Source organism: Anopheles merus, chromosome X, assembly GCF_017562075.2.
Source record: "Anopheles merus strain MAF chromosome X, AmerM5.1, whole genome shotgun sequence".
Taxonomy (NCBI): domain Eukaryota; kingdom Metazoa; phylum Arthropoda; class Insecta; order Diptera; family Culicidae; genus Anopheles; species Anopheles merus.
This window is the reverse complement of record NC_054081.1, coordinates 2078906-2097781: the sequence shown is the minus strand read 5'-3', so window position 1 is coordinate 2097781 and position 18876 is coordinate 2078906. Positions and strand designations below refer to the sequence as shown.

The window sequence follows — 18876 nt, the reverse complement described above, 5'->3', positions numbered from 1 at the left end:
AGCCATCCGTAAGTAGCCCGCAGTCGTTCGGGTCGTCCCGGAAGGTGGAAGTAGGTTCAGTAGGTGCAACGATTCCGGCAGGTGGAAGAAAGCATACGCGACTCCGACCCCTTGGTGCAGCGAGTTCGAGCCGAGTCGGATCAATATAGGTTCGATGCTCCACTCGGATCGACTCGAACTCGTTGCATCCGCTCCAACCCATCCGACTCCAACTACAGGTGTCCCCCGAGATACGACTGTATTTGGGACCGAAAAAAAAGTCCCAACGCAAGGCGTAAGTCGAAAAAGTCGTATGTCGAATATCTGACAATGTAAAGTTTATAACCGAAGTTGAAGAGTCTAAATCTATGATACCGTGTTTTTTATTTGAAACAATGTTCGATAATGTATTAATTTTACACAAAAAGTCGTTTACACGATGTAGATATTCAATATCGGGTAGTTGTGGAATCTTTGGAAATTTGTGTGTAACGGTTATCAGCTCAGAAATTCAAAAATATACATCAATTTCTTCTCGATGACAACTTTTCAATGTCAAAATCAAAATCGTCGTATCTGCGAATCGTCGTAACTCGAGAGGGTCGTAACTCGGGGGACGCCTGTAGTTCGCACCCGACTCCAGGATGGGTCGTGATAAGAATCGTTTGACCCACCACTAGTAGCATCATTGGACCCAAACGCCTATTCTTATAGATATGTCGAAACCGATTCTGATTTTGGATTTCGATTCCGGAACCGATTCAGAATCAATCAATTTCAGAAAACTGCGGAGCTAGTCGGAATCGATTCCGGCGAAAGCGTCATTTTTCCCACCACTAGTCCCGATGAGCCAGGATAAACCCCAGCGTTCCACTGTGTTTGGATGTGCAAGCCAACGGAAGGGAGCGAGAAAAGCATACAGATGCGGCTTTGCTTGGAGTGCCAAAGTGCTGCCAAGTTTCGCAATCTTTTTTGTTTGATGTGCTAGTGTTATACACACACACACACACACACATGCACGCACACAAACGCCTTCGTTAGAAGTCGTGCGCGCTGGTGTAGGTGGAGCACGTCGAGCGCCATCTGCTGGCAGCGATTGCAGTTGTGCAAGAAAAACAGGAGTTTCGCGCGAAACACGCACCGACGCACGTTCGTGCTGCATCCACGGGACCGCAGGGGCACGGGCATTCTGCCCACCGGTGCTGGATTCTGCATCTGATTCTCACGACGGCGTGCGCACAGAGTTTGGTGCTGGGCCGGGATTGTGGTTTTTGCTGAAGGTTAGCCTATCTTCCACCTGGGTGACTAGTGTGGCGCGACGTGCGTTTGAAGCTTGAGCGTGTGTGTTTTCCGAGTGTAGCAAGCCAGTGGGTGCAGTTTTTGAGGACGACCTACCGACCGGTTCGAGCGATCATTGCTTTTCATTTGCTCCCTCCAGTTCAGGCCAAAGCAGTGTTCCGCAATTTCAACATTCCCGTCATCCTGTCTGCGATGGAGCTGTTCGCCCGGTCGTGCGTGTGCGACTTAGGCAGTGTCGTCGACTTGTACATAGATTCCCGGAACTTCATCGCAGGTAAGAGATCGCGCACCACAATTCGGTGACGCTTTGCTTCCCATTGCCCCTTGCACTTGAGACGCCCTTTCTCCTCCCCCTCTTTCTCGCTCTCGATGCACCTTACCTTACAGTGGTGCCTTCCCCTGCCGCCGGTTATACGCCGTACAGGCCGGTTGTGGTCGGGTACTGTCAGGATTGGAAAAATTGCGGCTGGTCGGCATACTTCGGGCGCTTCCTGCGGGGCACCGTGCCGGACGCATCGCTGTTGCGTGCGTACCTCCACGAACAGCGCCCGTTTTTGCCGCGCGAGGTGCCCAAACTCTCCGCCGACTACGTGCAGATCGACAGTGCGTACCGGACGGCCCGGCTCGCTACGACCGACGGCAAGCAGGTCGTGGTGAAGGGGGTGCTCGTCGTCAACTTGCAGTGGCTGCGGGACGGCCTTCCGATCGCGGCCCTGTCGGCGGAGCGCATCTTGTGCAACGTGTACGAGCTAGCGAATATGGCCTGGCCCCAGTAAGTGAGATTGCCCGCGTGTGCTGTGGTAGCGGATTTCTGATTCTGTTATTCTGTTGCAGACTTCCGGGCGAAAACCTCTACGTGCGGTGCATGCTCATACCGCAGGGCATCGCGGTGTGGCCTATGACGGACGAGGAATAAGCCATTTTTGATCCGCATGAGGTGGATCCATAACCGGTTGGCTGATAGGTCCCCGGTCTAACGAAGAAAAACACATTTTTTTTGTCAAAATTCGTTTTTATTATTCAACATAGTTCCCTTCAAGAGCGATACAACGATTATAACGACCTTCCAATTTTTATCGTTTCCATAAAGGATAACCGAGCGAATCAATGTGCGATATATCTCACATTTCGCGCGGGCTCGAAGCCTTTTGGATGTCAGCAATTTCTCCGTAATTCTCCTGCACAATGCGTCTCCGGATTTCGCTGCTTATGTCGTTGTCCGAAATAACGACCGTCTGGAGATAGCAGAACTCCTTTACTACCTCGAAATTGTCGCTGTCAACTAATATACTCCTTCCCAGATGGTCTGAGTATCCTGCAAGCAGGTACTTCGTCTTCGTCGCATTGATTCTCAATCCAATTCTTGCTGCTTCGCGTTGAGGATCGTGCCAGGGATGTCGTTCTCTAGCCCCGCGCTTCGAAGGGCGATGTTGAAGAGCAGACAGGAGAGTTCGTCACATTCCTTCAGACCGCTGTGAGATTCGAATTCCGACATCAAGTTCGACACTCTCACCTAGTACTGCACCGCGCTCGTAGTGGCCTCTAACAGCCGGATCATCTTCCCAGGAAAGTGATACCGCCTTGGCTGATTCCTGCGTTGCACATGGTTCGTTGACCTGCGGAATCAGTAAATGGATCGGAACAGGAACTGTATCGGTTCCAGGACCGTTACAGGTTCATGTTTCGTTCCGGATCCGTAAAAGGATTCGATTAGTTACAAGCGAGAATTAAATTGTGTTTTAACGTCGGGTATGACTTCGTTAACGTTTTCAGTATCAGTTACTGGTCCGGTATAGGTTCGTAATCAGTTCCAGGTTAGGTATGGGTTCGAGATCAGTTCCACGACCGATGTGAGCTCAGTATCAGTTCCAGGACCACTGGGGATTCATTATCAATTCCAGGACCGATATGAGTTAAGTATCAGTTCCAGGTCCGGTATGGGTTCGAGATCAGTTCCAGGTCAGGTATGGGTTGGAGATCAGCTCCACGACCGATGTGAGTTCAGCATCAGTTCCAGGTCCGGTATGGGTTCGTGATCAGTTCCAGGATCGATGTGGATTCAGTATCAGTTCCAGGATCGGTGTGAGTTCAGTATCAGTTCCAGGTCCGGTATGGGTTCGTGATCAGTTCCAGGATCGATGTGAATTCAGTATCAGTTCCAGGATCGGTGTGAGTTCAGTATCAATTCCAGGTCCGGTATGGGTTCGTGATCAGTTCCAGGATCGATATGGATTCAGTATCAGTTCCAGGATCGGTGTGAGTTCAGTATCAATTCCAGGTCCGGTATGGGGTCGTGATCAGTTCCAGGATCGATATGGATTCAGTATCAGTTCCAGGATCGGTGTGAGTTCAGTATCAATTCCAGGTCCGGTATGGGTTCATGATCAGTTCCAGGATCGATGTGAATTCAGTATCAGTTCCAGGACCGATGTTAGTTGAGTATCAGTTCCAGGACCGGTATGGGTTCGAGATCAGTTCCAGGTCAGGTATGGGTTGGAGATCAGCTCCACGACCGATGTGAGTTCAGCATCAGTTCCAGGTCCGGTATGGGTTCGTGATCAGTTCCAGGATCGATGTGGATTCAGTATCAGTTCCAGGATCGGTGTGAGTTCAGTATCAGTTCCAGGTCCGGTATGGGTTCGTGATCAGTTCCAGGATCGATGTGAATTCAGTATCAGTTCCAGGATCGGTGTGAGTTCAGTATCAATTCCAGGTCCGGTATGGGTTCGTGATCAGTTCCAGGATCGATATGGATTCAGTATCAGTTCCAGGATCGGTGTGAGTTCAGTATCAATTCCAGGTCCGGTATGGGGTCGTGATCAGTTCCAGGATCGATATGGATTCAGTATCAGTTCCAGGATCGGTGTGAGTTCAGTATCAATTCCAGGTCCGGTATGGGTTCATGATCAGTTCCAGGATCGATGTGAATTCAGTATCAGTTCCAGGACCGATGTTAGTTGAGTATCAGTTCCAGGACCGGTATGGGTTCGAGATCAGTTCCAGGTCAGGTATGGGTTGGAGATCAGCTCCACGACCGATGTGAGTTCAGCATCAGTTCCAGGTCCGGTATGGGTTCGTGATCAGTTCCAGGATCGATGTGGATTCAGTATCAGTTCCAGGATCGGTGTGAGTTCAGTATCAGTTCCAGGTCCGGTATGGGTTCGTGATCAGTTCCAGGATCGATGTGGATTCAGTATCAGTTCCAGGATCGGTGTGAGTTCGGTATCAATTCCAGGTCCGGTATGGGTTCATGATCAGTTCCAGGATCGATGTGAATTCAGTATCAGTTCCAGGATCGGTGTGAGTTCAGTATCAATTCCAGGTCCGGTATGGGTTCGTGATCAGTTCCAGGATCGATATGGATTCAGTATCAGTTCCAGGATCGGTGTGAGTTCAGTATCAATTCCAGATCCGGTATGGGGTCGTGATCAGTTCCAGGATCGATATGGATTCAGTATCAGTTCCAGGATCGGTGTGAGTTCAGTATCAATCCAGGTCCGGTATGGGTTCATGATCAGTTCCAGGATCGATGTGAATTCAGTATCAGTTCCAGGACCGATGTTAGTTGAGTATCAGTTCCAGGACCGGTATGGGTTCGAGATCAGTTCCAGGTCAGGTATGGGTTGGAGATCAGCTCCACGACCGATGTGAGTTCAGCATCAGTTCCAGGTCCGGTATGGGTTCGTGATCAGTTCCAGGATCGATGTGGATTCAGTATCAGTTCCAGGATCGGTGTGAGTTCAGTATCAGTTCCAGGTCCGGTATGGGTTCGTGATCAGTTCCAGGATCGATGTGGATTCAGTATCAGTTCCAGGATCGGTGTGAGTTCAGTATCAGTTCCAGGACCGGTATGGGTTCGTGATCAGTTCCAGGATCGATGTGAATTCAGTATCAGTTCCAGGATCGGTGTGAGTTCAGTATCAATTCCAGGTCCGGTATGGGTTCGTGATCAGTTCCAGGATCGATATGGATTCAGTATCAGTTCCAGGATCGGTGTGAGTTCAGTATCAATTCCAGGTCCGGTATGGGGTCGTGATCAGTTCCAGGATCGATATGGATTCAGTATCAGTTCCAGGATCGGTGTGAGTTCAGTATCAATTCCAGGTCCGGTATGGGTTCATGATCAGTTCCAGGATCGATGTGAATTCAGTATCAGTTCCAGGACCGATGTTAGTTGAGTATCAGTTCCAGGACCGGTATGGGTTCGAGATCAGTTCCAGGTCAGGTATGGGTTGGAGATCAGCTCCACGACCGATGTGAGTTCAGCATCAGTTCCAGGTCCGGTATGGGTTCGTGATCAGTTCCAGGATCGATGTGGATTCAGTATCAGTTCCAGGATCGGTGTGAGTTCAGTATCAGTTCCAGGTCCGGTATGGGTTCGTGATCAGTTCCAGGATCGATGTGAATTCAGTATCAGTTCCAGGATCGGTGTGAGTTCAGTATCAATTCCAGGTCCGGTATGGGTTCGTGATCAGTTCCAGGATCGATATGGATTCAGTATCAGTTCCAGGATCGGTGTGAGTTCAGTATCAATTCCAGGTCCGGTATGGGGTCGTGATCAGTTCCAGGATCGATATGGATTCAGTATCAGTTCCAGGATCGGTGTGAGTTCAGTATCAATTCCAGGTCCGGTATGGGTTCATGATCAGTTCCAGGATCGATGTGAATTCAGTATCAGTTCCAGGACCGATGTTAGTTGAGTATCAGTTCCAGGACCGGTATGGGTTCGAGATCAGTTCCAGGTCAGGTATGGGTTGGAGATCAGCTCCACGACCGATGTGAGTTCAGCATCAGTTCCAGGTCCGGTATGGGTTCGTGATCAGTTCCAGGATCGATGTGGATTCAGTATCAGTTCCAGGATCGGTGTGAGTTCAGTATCAGTTCCAGGTCCGGTATGGGTTCGTGATCAGTTCCAGGATCGATGTGGATTCAGTATCAGTTCCAGGATCGGTGTGAGTTCGGTATCAATTCCAGGTCCGGTATGGGTTCATGATCAGTTCCAGGATCGATGTGAATTCAGTATCAGTTCCAGGACCGATGTTAGTTGAGTATCAGTTCCAGGACCGGTATGCGTTAGTGATCAGTTCCAGTATGTCTGTATGACGTCCGAAGGACTAATAAAACCCGCAAATGCATGTTCTATTCCAGTTTTTATTACAAGTCGCTCCTCCCTCCCTCCAGTTACTTCCTCAGCAATACATTGACACCGTGCCCCTCCCCTCGGTGCGCCCGGTGAAAGTGCACCAGCTCGGCCCCGATCACCGCCACACTCACGGTCAGCCCGATCGCGAGCACGTAGAACGCGAACTGCATGTCCACCACGGTCAGCACCTTAAAGTTGGACTCCATCATGCGGCGCGCGACGCGCCAGTCCCGCAGCGTCCAGCCGTACCGGGCCTCCTCGATCCAGTGGTCGACCAGCCCGCCGCCCACCATGCGCAGCAGCACCTTGTTGAACTGCTCGCCGAACGCGGACCGGTGCGGCATCACGTACGCCAGGTTGTACATGCGCGGACACTCCGGCACCATGTGCAGCTGGCGCGTCGTCAGGTAGATCGCGTTGTCGAGCGCGAGCGTCGTCTTGCGCGTCACGGTCGCAATGTTGCCGAGCCGGGCGACCCGCGCCAGCATCGACTCCCTCGCCGGCAGGTGCTGCATGCGGCCGCGCAGCGAATCCATCAGCCGGCTGTAGTTGACCGCGAACACGTCGTCGAGGAAGCCGCGGTACTTGACCGGGATCGCCATGCCACTCTCGTCCAGCTGCTGCAGCGTGCCAATGTCCGGGTAGTACAGCGGGTTCACGAACACGGCCGCCAGCCCGGACGTGTAGAGCGAGACGAAGATGAGGCTGACGAGCAGCAGGCCGGTGAGGAACAGCCGCTCGACGCCGGACCGGGTGAAGCGCAGGTACGGTGCGCTCACCAGCAGTATGAAGCTGTCCACGTACAGCTGGACGGTTTGGCGCACCGGGCCGGCCGCACGGAGGCTGCGCGGCAGATTGAACAGCACGGCGAGCCGGTGCCGCCGCGACCAGAGCCCTCCGACCGGCGGTTTGATGCGCCGGACGCACCAGCGCAGCAGCGCCCACACGCTCGCGCAGGCCAGGCCGAGCGCCCCGAGCAGCGCCCAGATGTCGGCGGGGAAAATGTACAGCGGGAGCAGCGCCTCCGGGATGCGGCTCGCCTTCCGCACCAGGCAGCAGACCGCGTCCGAGTACAGGCCGGCGGTGAACTCGACGTCGCGCGCAAAGTAATCCTTGATGAAGAAGCCGGTGAACACGATGTCGACCTCGCGCCGCACGAGCCGCCCGAGCGCACCGGTAAAGCTGCCGTTCGGGAGCCGATCGCCGAACAGGTCCCGATCCGCCGGCACCGGTATCGCTAAGCAGAGGGAGAGAGAAAGATGCGAAATAACCTTATAACGAAGTGTTGCAATGTCTATCTTTCCGATTCGCTTCATTTCATGAGCGTTAGGTTCAAAATGGGAGCGAGTCGGTCGAAACAAACGATCGATAAAGGGTTTCCCACGATTTATTGGTCAATTCCCATGATTTTTTGGTGCCGTCCCCCGATTTTTTGATCATATCCTATAGATTTTTGATTCATTACCACAATTTATTGATATATTTCGATTGGATATCAATACAATTGGACCAACAAATTCTGGGAAATTTCCAAAAATCGTGGGAACGCACCAAAAAAATATATATATGTATGGGAATCAACCAATAAAGAACCCAAACACACGTTTCTTAGTGAAATATTTAGATCTTTCCAGAGTCCCTGCAAGTGAAACACGACTATTCTTTCCAAAAAATGTCAATTTTCTTGCCATCGTGGTTTCTACAGTGCCTGTAATCGTGTTATCTTGTTCCTATAAAGTCAAGCGTTACTGAATTAAAATTGAGTTTTTAAGCTTTTTTGCTGTAAATATTTCCTCTATCCAGCAAGCTGCTAACATCTTCATCATAATAATCGTTTTATGATGTAACAGCTGCTTTGAAAATGATCAAAGCTTTTTCTATAGATAAAAAAATAAAAAATAAACCTTGTCAAGTGTTTTAAATTAATTATTACAGCAAACACGCTAACTAAGGATGGGAAAGAATAATAAATCACAAAGATAATTTGCACCATATCTAGTACAAGTCAATCTTTACCTATGCTTGCGAAATGCTAACGAAGCGTTCCGCAAAGCCACCGCTCTATGTGAACACCACGTGGCATTGCAATGAAGCCATGCGTTCGTGTCTCGGTAATAAAATCGAACTGCCAGCGCGCTTGCAGCGTGTGTGAGCATCAATCGAAACGATGCGTTCTGCGAACGATGAACTCGTGAGAGCCTTCGCGGCGGTCAACAGTTCACTCGTGACGTGAACGATGCTGATGAAATGAACCCTACCCTGGGGCTATCCTAACAAAACCGTAAAGTGCAGACTTTGGTAGGAAAGATTGAGCACTACAGCCGTCAGAAGATACTGCTTGTTTCTACCATCAAATTGTACTCTGCTTTCGATTAGATTCGGAACCCAGCAACAAGAGTTTTTCGAAAAGCCATCAACGCCTAATCCACCTCAAACCTCAACTTACCCGTAACATTAAGGGCGCGACAGAAAACGTCCCGTGCCATCACGTCGGGCCCGCTGTACGTGATCTGGTCCGCCTTCGACGCGCTGGCCCGCTCGTCCGGATTGCTGTACACCGAGCGGAACACCTCGATCCGCAGCGGATACCCGCCAAAGTCGGTCAGCGGTACGGTCGGTAGCGGTCTGCCATCCTCCAGCTGCACCAGCGCACCGTACTCGGCCGCACCGGCCGGCCGCCGAAACGGATCGTACCCGTACAGCTGCCCGCGGGCACGTACGTACACCCGGTACGCACCCCGCGTCGTCCAGAGCGTCCCGAGCAGCCGGCGAAGGTGCGCCTGCTCGGGCGACGAACGGGACGGTTCGTCCACCAGCAGGTACGTCCCGGCCGGATCGAACAGACACGCGTAGCGGTCTAATTTCGCGACCGAACCGTACAGGATGAGGCCTGCCCCGGCCAGCGCTCCATCCCACTGGTGCCGATCGGATGGGGCGAAGCACTCGGAATGCTCACTGCCGGGTGGGGCGTTGCACAGCGTCGCCGGTTCCCCGTCGAACCACCGTACGGTGCGATGCTGCAGCAACTGACTCTCCGCTGCTCCCGCGACACCGTTCACGATGACCAGATGGTTGATGGTGGCGAAGATGGTGGCAATCAGTGCGTCGGATTGGTCGCTTTCCTGCTGCTGCTGCTGCTGCGAGGAAAGACTTTGGAAAGACAGCGTGGCTGAGGGATCACTGGCCGAAAGGTTAGCAGCTGCTAGTACCACAACCACCACGGCAGCCCAGATCCAACGCATGACTGGCAAGCGTTTGATTTGCCACCGTTACGACGCAACACGGGCAGCCGGAGTGGGTTAAATGTATGCACTAAACAAATACTCGTTAACGCGCGAACAGACGCGGAAAAATGGAAGCGAATCAATCATGCAGCGTTGGCAAATATCGAGCTCCGCTGTTCGATTTCGTTCGGATGAGTGAGGAGGTCGTCGCTAAGCTCGAATCGTACGTTTTGCTTCAATTATTCACAAGGCAGCGGAGTGGTTCCTGAGAACTGCGTACCCCGCAGTTTCGGGACACATAACTAACAAACAGCACAAAAAACGTGGGTCTCCATTAGCAGCTGGTACAGCTTCCCACGGCCCCACACTGGCAGCACGGTACAGCTGATTCCGATACCGGCGAGTCATCCGCTTCGTATTCGCTCCCCAGCCCTTCCGGGCTGATGGAGGTCGTCCTTTTGCTGCTTGCTTTTCCGGTTGGGTTTCGGTGCCTGCGCTCGGTGCCATTCCCACCGGCTGACGTCACGCTCGGTCGCCGTGAGCCGGGCGAGCGTTTGGTAGATGTCGAGCGATTCGCCGTCCGGTATGCAGTAGCCGACGCGCAGCCCGTGCGGGTTCGATGGCGTCCGGCAGTCGTGCTGGGCCTCCTTGCGCAGTACCCGATCGACCTCGACCGAGGAGAAGAAGGCGACCGACTGGGGCAGATCGCGAAATCCAACACTGAAAAACGGGGGGGAAACAAATGGAAGAAAAAGCGGTAATGGACTGTGGATGTCTTTAAAAAAAGGAGTCTGTCGAATTCTGTCTAATACATTAAAACCATAAAATAAGAACTCATTTCATGATTCTCTTTTTTGTGGCTAAGTAGCCTAGGAGTGGTATCTTTTACAAAATTTGCTTACGATAAAATTGGTTTGCTATCATCAACAGCAACATCATCAATCAATGTCTTGTTTGCAGCGTGTAGTTGTCTCAATGGAGTGCAGTGCAAGGCACTTTGAGCTATTAAGCCCTCAGAGGACTGTTTGTAATAGATAGCGTGATAAGGGTTTTACAGGCTTTTCCAGGAGTTCTCATAGCCGTGGGGCACTATTGATTCTTTCTTACACGAAATAAACTAAATGTAATGGGAATGGGACTCTACAGAACCCTTGTTGGACAAATCCAATAGGTCTTTGGACAAATCCAAGGAACCAAAAGGGTGCCAACGGGTCCAATTTTCATCATATTAAGTTCACTTCCCATAAGACACAGTCAATGAAGTATCCCACAACTATGAGAACCCCTGGAAAACCCTGTATGCTCAGTTTTTTGTGCCCCAACCAACTAGACAACCATCTGTAGTTAATACTAGGAACTCCACTGCTATTAGTTAGCAGAAATTCCCAGCACTGAAGACGGTAATGTAAGTTAAAGCAGATTAAAAAGATTTTTTTAAGAATCAATTTGGGTTGAATTGCACGTCCAATGCCCGCAGAGTTCCACGAATAAATTCCGGAACAGAAGTGAATGGCAAGGCGGTTCTAAGAAGTACAAAAATCCGGCATTTCGGGCAGCAAAGAGTCGCATGCGCAAAGATCCCTGTGCTATGCAGATGGGACACGGTGCGATATCATACAAGAGCGTGAAGGTGCTATCGGAAATGTTTAAAAAGCTATACAGGCCAATTGATAAACAGCACCGGGGAAAAAACTAAATAATATAAATCTAACTTAAAAACCTTGGCGAGATTCCTTGGCGTCGGGTTTGACATTGCTAAGGAAAGATAGGTTTGCTTAGGAATTAAATAGTTAACTAAATAAACAGTTTTATGTATACCATAGAAATGCTTTCTAGTTTTCGAGTTATCGAGTTTTTCCCATGACATTTTCTACGTGATCGTAACCACAAAATGTCATAAAAAAGAGGTAACTAATTTAAATTCTTATTCGTTCATTATTCGTTCGCCAGTAATTTCCTACAATGCCAGTTGGCTGAAAGGACCTGCACGTCCCGAATGGTTAAACGCCAAATTAAGTGCGAAATGTAGCTGAAAAAAACTGATAAAAATAACATTTAATTGCTTTACGACGGTAAATTGAATACGATAGCATTCAAACATTGTTCTTCTAATAATTTTGTTTTAGTGTGTATAACGACTTTATCAAGCATTTATGTTTTTTTGGGCTTGTTTTGGAGCATAGAATTCAACTGAAATGAAAATGTCCCTTGACAAGCTCTAACTCTTCTACAGAGAGCGAAGACTGCACAAAACAAAATAATTTTTACCAAAACATACTTCTATAATATATTGTAAAAAAACACTTACCGATGCACGCAGAACGCGCGGGTCAGCAGATTGGTAAGGTGCAGTGCCAGTGCGGCATGGTGTGCGTACCGCTCCGGCACCAGATACCGCACCTCGTCGTGAAAGCTCAGGCAGAAGCGGAGCCGCCGGCTGCTGTTGGCGCCGACATCGCTGCCGCCCATCAGCCACCGCATGCACACCAGCATCAGGTGCAGAAAGTCGACCGCGCCGCTCTGCACCACCCAGTTGATGCGCGTCGGCAGGAACCGGTCCTCCGTGCCGGGCTGCGGCTCGACCGCCCGGCTAAGCCGACCACCGAGGAACGGTGTCGCCGGTTCGGCACTGCCCGCAATCTGCTCCAGCCGGTTGAACATGGCGCTCTCGGTGCCGCCGCACCAGTGCGGTCCCTCGAACAGCTCGCCGACCGGCCGGCCGCAGGCCCGCGCCAGCCCGAGCGCCTCGTACGCGGTGGAGCGGGCGGGCTGGGTCGGGTACTGGTCGCGCAGCTCCTCCCGCAACCGGTACGTCCGGCGGCCCTTGGTGAGCGTGAACATTTTCGTCGCCTTCGAGCGTGCCTCCGCGCCGGTCAGCGTCGGGTTGAACTGTTTCAGCAGCCGCTCGGCAAACTGCTGCCCCGCACCGTAGATCCGCGCGTAGTTCAGCACCTTCGCGTGGTCGCGCGAGATGCCGACCGCCTGGGCGGTCACGCTGTGCATGTCGGTGCGGGTCGCCTTCGTGCCGCTGAGCGTCATCCAGCCGAACGGGGTGCCGCCGTGCAGCCCGGTCCCGGCATCGCCCAGCACGGACGCAATCCACAGCTCCTGGCTGTCGACGTCCGCACCGACGAGCCGGTAGCCGGGCGGCGCCTGCACCATCGCGCGCAGCTCCGACCCGACCCGCTCCCGCTGCGCATTGCTCGCCGTCATCCAGGTCGGTTCCATGGCGCGGCGGGTCAGCGTGCCGCACACGACCACCTGCGGTATGATCGCACCGATCGGGTCCGGCTCGCCCGGCCGACACCACACGACCAGCTGGCCCCGTATCCGATCCCGGTTGTTGCGCCAGTAGGAAAGCATGCGCGCAATCTCAACCACGCGCTCGGCCGCACGCCCGTCGCCCGCCAGCACGTTCTCGGAAAACTTGGCCAGAAAGTCCTTCGACAGCGGGTTGCCGACCCGGTGGCCGCCGCCGTCCTTGTGCGGCAGCTTCAGAAAGTAGCAACAGCCCTCCAGCTCCACGTTGCACCACACGCCGGAACCGGTGTAGGGTGCCGGGGTCCGGGAAGCGTCGGAAGCTTTCCTGCGGTAGTAGTCCTTCCGGCTGATCGTTTGCTCCACGTGCTTGGCCAGCTGGGCGAGGGCTTCGGTGCTTTCGGCCGGCGTTGCTGCGGCGTGTTTCGGCTCGACGACCGGACAGGCAGCGACCAGCTGCTCCAGTGGCAGGGCAGCCCCGTCGGCAAACTCCTCGTCGCGTGCGTACTTGAACGGCACGAGGAAGCCCCAACCGTGCCCGCGGATGTAGTGGAGCGGGTAGCCCTCCCAGCAGAGCGAAAGCAGCTTCGGTGCGATCTGCATACCGGTGCCGAGCTTGCCGGACGGCCCGGGACACCAGTCGCCGGCGGTTGGCTTGGAGCAGAGCGCCCGATACCACGCCGGATACCCTGGCAGCAATGGTCGGCGCACCGGCAGCCGGCTGGCCGTCGCGTACAGGTGCGCAAACTTGCTCGCTAGCCGCGTCTCTTCATCGGCACCAGCTAGCGGCTCCTCGGCCTTGCTGCCAGGCTCCTTCCCCCTCCTTCCTTCCACTTTCGCCGCCTTCAGCTTCAGCTCCTGCACGCTCCAGTCCTGATCCCACAGCCAGAGGTCGCGCCGGTAGGCGGCGTCGTGCAGCAGCGCGCAGGCAGCGTCAGCCCGCTGCGCCAGCTGGTGCTTCGCCTCGAGATCCAAATCCTCGAACGCCAGGTCGGCCTCGGTCAGGTAGCGCGTCCAGTTGCCGTTCACGGGCAGGTAGGCGCTGCCCATCTCCAGCATGCCGGCCAGCGTCGCCGGATGCGGGAAGCGCTCGCGGAACAGCGGCCACAGCCGCTGCAGCACGGCCCCGGTCGCCCGCACGTCCGCCGCACAGTAGCTCATCAGACTGTCAAAGTCCGCCCGGACGTCCTCCAGCGTGCCCTCCACGAAGGTGTCCCGCTGCGACTTGCCCAGCGGCTGGTCGCCACAGTACAGCGCGTACACGTCGGCCAGGTTGTTCAGCGAGCTTTGCTCGCTCCAGCCAGCATCTTCCGCTGGCAGCTGCTTGCTCGACTTCAGCATCGCCCGCTGGTAGCTGGTGATGCCGCTCACGCACACGTGCAGCGACATGGTGTCGAGGAAGCGAAGCGCGGTCGGCTCCACCCAGTACTGCTCGCGCACCCGGGCCCGATCGTACGACGCATTGTGCCCGATGACGACCCGCGGCCGGTGCAACCGTTCGTCCGTCGGTGTGTCAGCCTCGAGCGGTATCAGCTGGGACAGGCGGTAGTCGGCAGCGGTTTGATCGGTTGGAGCCGCTTCGCCGGACGAAAGCAGCGGACTGGTCCACGAGTACCAACAGCCAGCCGTACCGGTGGCAGTCGCCATCACTGGTAGCGGGCCGGCCCGCACACACACCTCCACGTCGAACACGAGGGCCGGGTCGTCCGGGAAGGGGACGGACGAGGCGCTTCCCGTCGCCGGATCGTACCGTGTCCAGCCTGCCGTTCGCGACCACACTTTAGGCGGGTTCGGCGGTGCGCCGGGCAGCTGCTCTATCGCCCGCCGGTACGGCTCACTTTGCTCCTCCGCGATCGAGTGGAAGTGCTCCTCAATGTTGGCACCCCGCAGCGGTGGCAGCTTCACATCCACATCCGGCAGCAGGGCCGGGCTGGACGCATCAATCCCATGCCGAAGCAGATCGTCGCGCAATGACTTCACCAGCGTCGGGCTGGCTGGAGCGTGCAGCCCGTGCTGCGTCGTGGGGCGGAAAATTTGCCTGTAAAGCGAGTCGGACAGCATCTGTATGCTCATCTCGTTCAGGCGCGGACCACGGTCGTCGGGTGGTTTCGCCGGAGCTGGTTTCGGAGCCACCTTCAGCCGGCGAACGGTGCTGTGGGGAAGGATGTCCGACTGCGACGGTGTAACGACACTGTACCAGCGCCGATGGGCCAGTAGCCGCATTGCTTCTAAAACGAGACAATCATATTTAAACAGGGGACACGCAGGCCGGGATGGCCAGTTACCTTTCCGGTTGCACATTACTTTGATTTCAAAACAACCGGTCTTGTCGGCTACGGCCGTGCGAAATGTAAACAAACGTACTTGACGAACGGTCGTTGAGCAGCGTTTACACTGTGTTACGGACCCAAGCTACAACATTGATCCCAAAGGGCAAATTTGGTCCAACAGAATCAGATAAAATCACCGGTAATTTGAATTTAAATTGACCGTTATGTGTGATGTAAGCAAAATGTATTTTGGCTTTTTTTTAAATAAAGTGTTCATTGAATGTTATCAGAAAATAGGATGAATTATGTTTTGTTACGTTCAAATTCAGATTTCTGTTTCTTTTATAGTTTTACATTGTTTTACTAAGTACATTAGATAAAACAATTGTTTTGGCTACAATCTTTTCGCGAGTTAGGCAGCGGTCTAATCTTGTTGCGCGCAACATTGTTGCTCGGAAACATATCGCTGAGGTGGTCTATGAATGTTGCTGGCAACATTTCGCTTTGACATTGTTTAGCGTCAAAAAATTGCTAATTAACAGCTCAGAGTTTATTTTTTATCATTCACTTGTTGAATAACGTGTTGAAAAAAAAAAACAAAATATACACCAAACAATGTATTATAAATGCTTAAAATCCAAATTTAGCGGATGTCAACAAAACGCACACTGCTGCTGTGTCATTTCATACACCCGATCATCATGACCAAGGTAAATAAAAAATGTTGCCAGACAAAAATCAAATTGGATTGAATTTGGCATGCAACAAAGTTGCGCTAGCTGTCAAAATCCATACATTTCGCCAGCAACAATGTTGCGAGCAACAAGATTAGACTAGTGCCTTACGTGGTTCTCGGCTGACAAAAATTTGGAGATTTCATTTCTTTCAAACAGATCATGTGCCCAATTGGCACAATTTTCTCCAAGAATTGTCAAATTGAAGAATAAATTGCTCTTTGTTTAAAATTCTGAATGCTGAAACAGAGAGAAAAGTACACTAGATTTTGGCGCGAATTGTATTATTTAAATAATATATTATTATTTAAATGATTTGTTTTTTAAATCATTACAGAGCAGACTGTACCCGTTTTCGAGAATATTGTATAAAAAACACACATTTTTACCATTCAGAATCTAAATTATGTTTCTCGCCCAACAAGCCCTTTTGCTCCGGCAAAGACAGAAATGAAAATTTCTCGCATTAAAATCATTTGAACAGAAAAAAAACAGCACACACACATTTTTGTTACACGAAACGTCATGCCGGTTTATTTGCAATTACTAGGATGTTTTGCCTTTTTATTGTTGTTGTTGTTTGCCGTTATCATTCATAGCCAATGCACACACACACACACACACCAACACACACTAGCACGCACGCACACTCGAAAGAGTGCCAATTTTTGTTGTTGTTGATTTATTTGTTTCTGTTAACCATGAATTACGTGCTGTGTGTGTGTGTGTGAGCGCGCGCGTGTTTCAGCTTCTGTTGTCCTTTACTTTTACTTTAGTTTACTTTATCTTAGTGTTTTTGCTTTATTTTATGTTTCCGTTTAGTTTAGTTTGATTTTACCCGATTTATACATACATCTTTAATGAGGGGAAGGGAAGGAGAGGATGGTTATGGGATGGATAGGTGGGCGGGTATGTGAGGGCTTGAAAACGACTACCGTTCAACCTCACGCGTTTTGGAGGTTTTTAATTTGCCCAACTGGTTTTGCGTTAAGGGGATTTTTGTTATTTATTAGTATTTGTTTGGTTTTGTTTGTTGGTTTGTTCGTTCGTCTGTTCGTTCGTTCGTTCGTTTGTTCGTTCGTTAGTTATTCAGTTTGTTCTTTCTTTTGCACTCACACGTCAATGAGCACCATGTGCCTTGTTTCCACTAATTGTAAATTGTTATACATATTTGATTTGTGTGTTCTTTTGCTCTCTGTAAAGATAAGTTTTCTATTTGCAGAATTACAAAATAATCAGAAATAAACAAACAAAAACATTTCACTGCTTCCGATGATTGAGTGTTTGTATGTGAGTACGTGCAGTCTGGGTACAGCTGTTTTAGTTTGTGTGTGTTTGTTTTAGGTTTTATCAATACTCAGTTCTCGTTGCGTGTAAGAAAAGCAATGTGTACCTTTGTGTTACTAATGAGGTCTGTTTAGTAAATCGACATTAACATAAACCACCCATCATTGCTTGCGTACAGTGGAGCAAGATTGCAAATGTTTTATCTCTCCACCTTTTCGTTTTTGTATTGCAACATGACACTTGGCTCTAATAACATATTTCTATCTTTCCTCTCTCTCTCTCCCTCTCTCTCTCTCTCTCTCTCTCTCTCTCTTTCTCTCTCTCTCTCTCTCTCTCTTGCTCTCTTGCTCTATCTATATCTCTTTATCATGCTGCTCTCTCTCTCTATCTCTTGCTCTCTCTTTCACTCTTTCTCTTGCAGATGCACAAATGATTGCTTACTAAGGCGACAAATAGAGAGTAGTAACGCACGAGAATGAAGCGTTCCGTTTACTAAACTAAAAGCGCAACGACACCGACGGCCAGATCGATGTCCCTTTCCCTTTGTTAACCATATATTGAGCGGCGGACAACTATCGATGGTTGGCTACAGTCCGTGAAGATTGTTTTCGAAATCACCTTAATTAAGCTATAAAAACCATGTTAAAATTATACAACTTGTCCCACACTGTTAACTGTCCAAGGTACGAAATCACAAATGTATCTATCTTGAGCTTGGTTGTTTGCTGCCATCTTGCCCCACGCTAACCCACTCCTGCTGCTGGACGCGTGTACGCGCGCACCAAACGAAACGGCAATTATAGGTGCATCTAGAAAAAACGTTTCCTTCGTTCTCACAATGCTATTAATCGCTGGCAGTATGTGTTTTTCATTGTATTTTGTTGTGGCTGTCGTAGTTTTAACGCACTCTCCCTCTCGTTTCCTCTCGACGCAATCTAAACGAGTCTCTCCGCAATCAGGGCCGGGGCCTTCGGTCGGACACACACACACCAAAAACCAACGTCTAACTGACGAGCCAGAGCCGACCGACCTAAGTGGAAACTGATTGGGGAAAGAGTCTTAAGGGTAGTACTAGCGCTCGGCGCCTGCTAGGCGCAACACTTACTATTTCCCACTATGCAACCGGTACAACAGTGTAGCGTATTAATTGAGCAAGATTCTTTGTGTTGCGTTGTATGCTTTAAAGCTACCTTTTCCCTTCTCGCTTCCTTCCTCTGTGTGGCAATGTATTTGTGTGTGTGGGTGTGTGTTTTTTGTATGCGTTTGTGTGTGTGCGTTTTTTGGTTTACTTTTAACATAGTCTCACTAGGAATTTTACCCTTTCACTTTGTATTTCCTATTACATCTGATTATTGAGTTTTCGTGGTTCGTGGCATTTCTACTTAAAAAACACTTGCAAACACACACTCACATACACACATGGGGTTTAAAAAGTCAACGGCACACAATACATGGGTACTAGAACTTAGACAGTACAGTATATAAAAGAACCATCTCTAACTTAACACATTTCGCACCAATTTGCTATGATGTACGTATGATTACGCCGGTTACAAGATACTACGCTAGACGTAACATATTTGGAATAAGGTGGATCTAAACATTTGTGTCTACCACGTTTTTTTTTCGTTTAAATTTTGTTAACCACATAACAGCAACAGCAGTTGTCCTATTTTGTTTGC

The 18876-nt window shown here is 50.8% G+C and overlaps 3 protein-coding genes across 6 annotated transcripts; 1 reads left to right on the top strand and 2 right to left on the bottom strand.

Moving 5' to 3' along the window:
- The first annotated feature begins 1194 nt into the window (after nucleotides 1-1194).
- Nucleotides 1195-4719, top strand: LOC121598857. The gene is made up of 3 exons (XM_041926206.1): nucleotides 1195-1552; nucleotides 1666-2050; nucleotides 2113-4719. The coding sequence occupies exons 1-3, from the start codon at nucleotides 1471-1473 to the stop codon at nucleotides 2192-2194; spliced, it is 549 nt and encodes a 182-aa protein (XP_041782140.1). The 5' UTR covers nucleotides 1195-1470; the 3' UTR covers nucleotides 2195-4719.
- A 1696-nt stretch (nucleotides 4720-6415) lies between these two features.
- Nucleotides 6416-9663, bottom strand: LOC121594524. Its single transcript, XM_041917870.1, has 2 exons — nucleotides 8868-9663; nucleotides 6416-7658 (listed from the first exon to the last, which is right to left on the bottom strand). The coding sequence occupies exons 1-2, from the start codon at nucleotides 9661-9663 to the stop codon at nucleotides 6460-6462; spliced, it is 1995 nt and encodes a 664-aa protein (XP_041773804.1). The 3' UTR covers nucleotides 6416-6459.
- Nucleotides 9664-9691: 28 nt separating this feature from the next.
- LOC121594511 (DNA polymerase subunit gamma-1, mitochondrial) lies at nucleotides 9692-15261 on the bottom strand. Of its 4 annotated transcripts, none has more exons than XM_041917839.1 (3): nucleotides 15189-15261; nucleotides 11954-15128; nucleotides 9692-10365 (listed from the first exon to the last, which is right to left on the bottom strand). In XM_041917839.1, exons 1-3 carry the CDS (start codon nucleotides 15202-15204, stop codon nucleotides 10050-10052), a joined length of 3507 nt encoding a protein of 1168 aa, XP_041773773.1. In that variant the 5' UTR covers nucleotides 15205-15261; the 3' UTR covers nucleotides 9692-10049. The 4 variants fall into 4 exon arrangements, with proteins under 4 accessions (XP_041773773.1, XP_041773763.1, XP_041773782.1 ...); XM_041917829.1 differs by having other exon boundaries at nucleotides 9693-10365; nucleotides 11954-15131; XM_041917848.1 differs by having other exon boundaries at nucleotides 9693-10365; nucleotides 11954-15131; nucleotides 15208-15252.
- Nucleotides 15262-18876: the final 3615 nt, after the last annotated feature.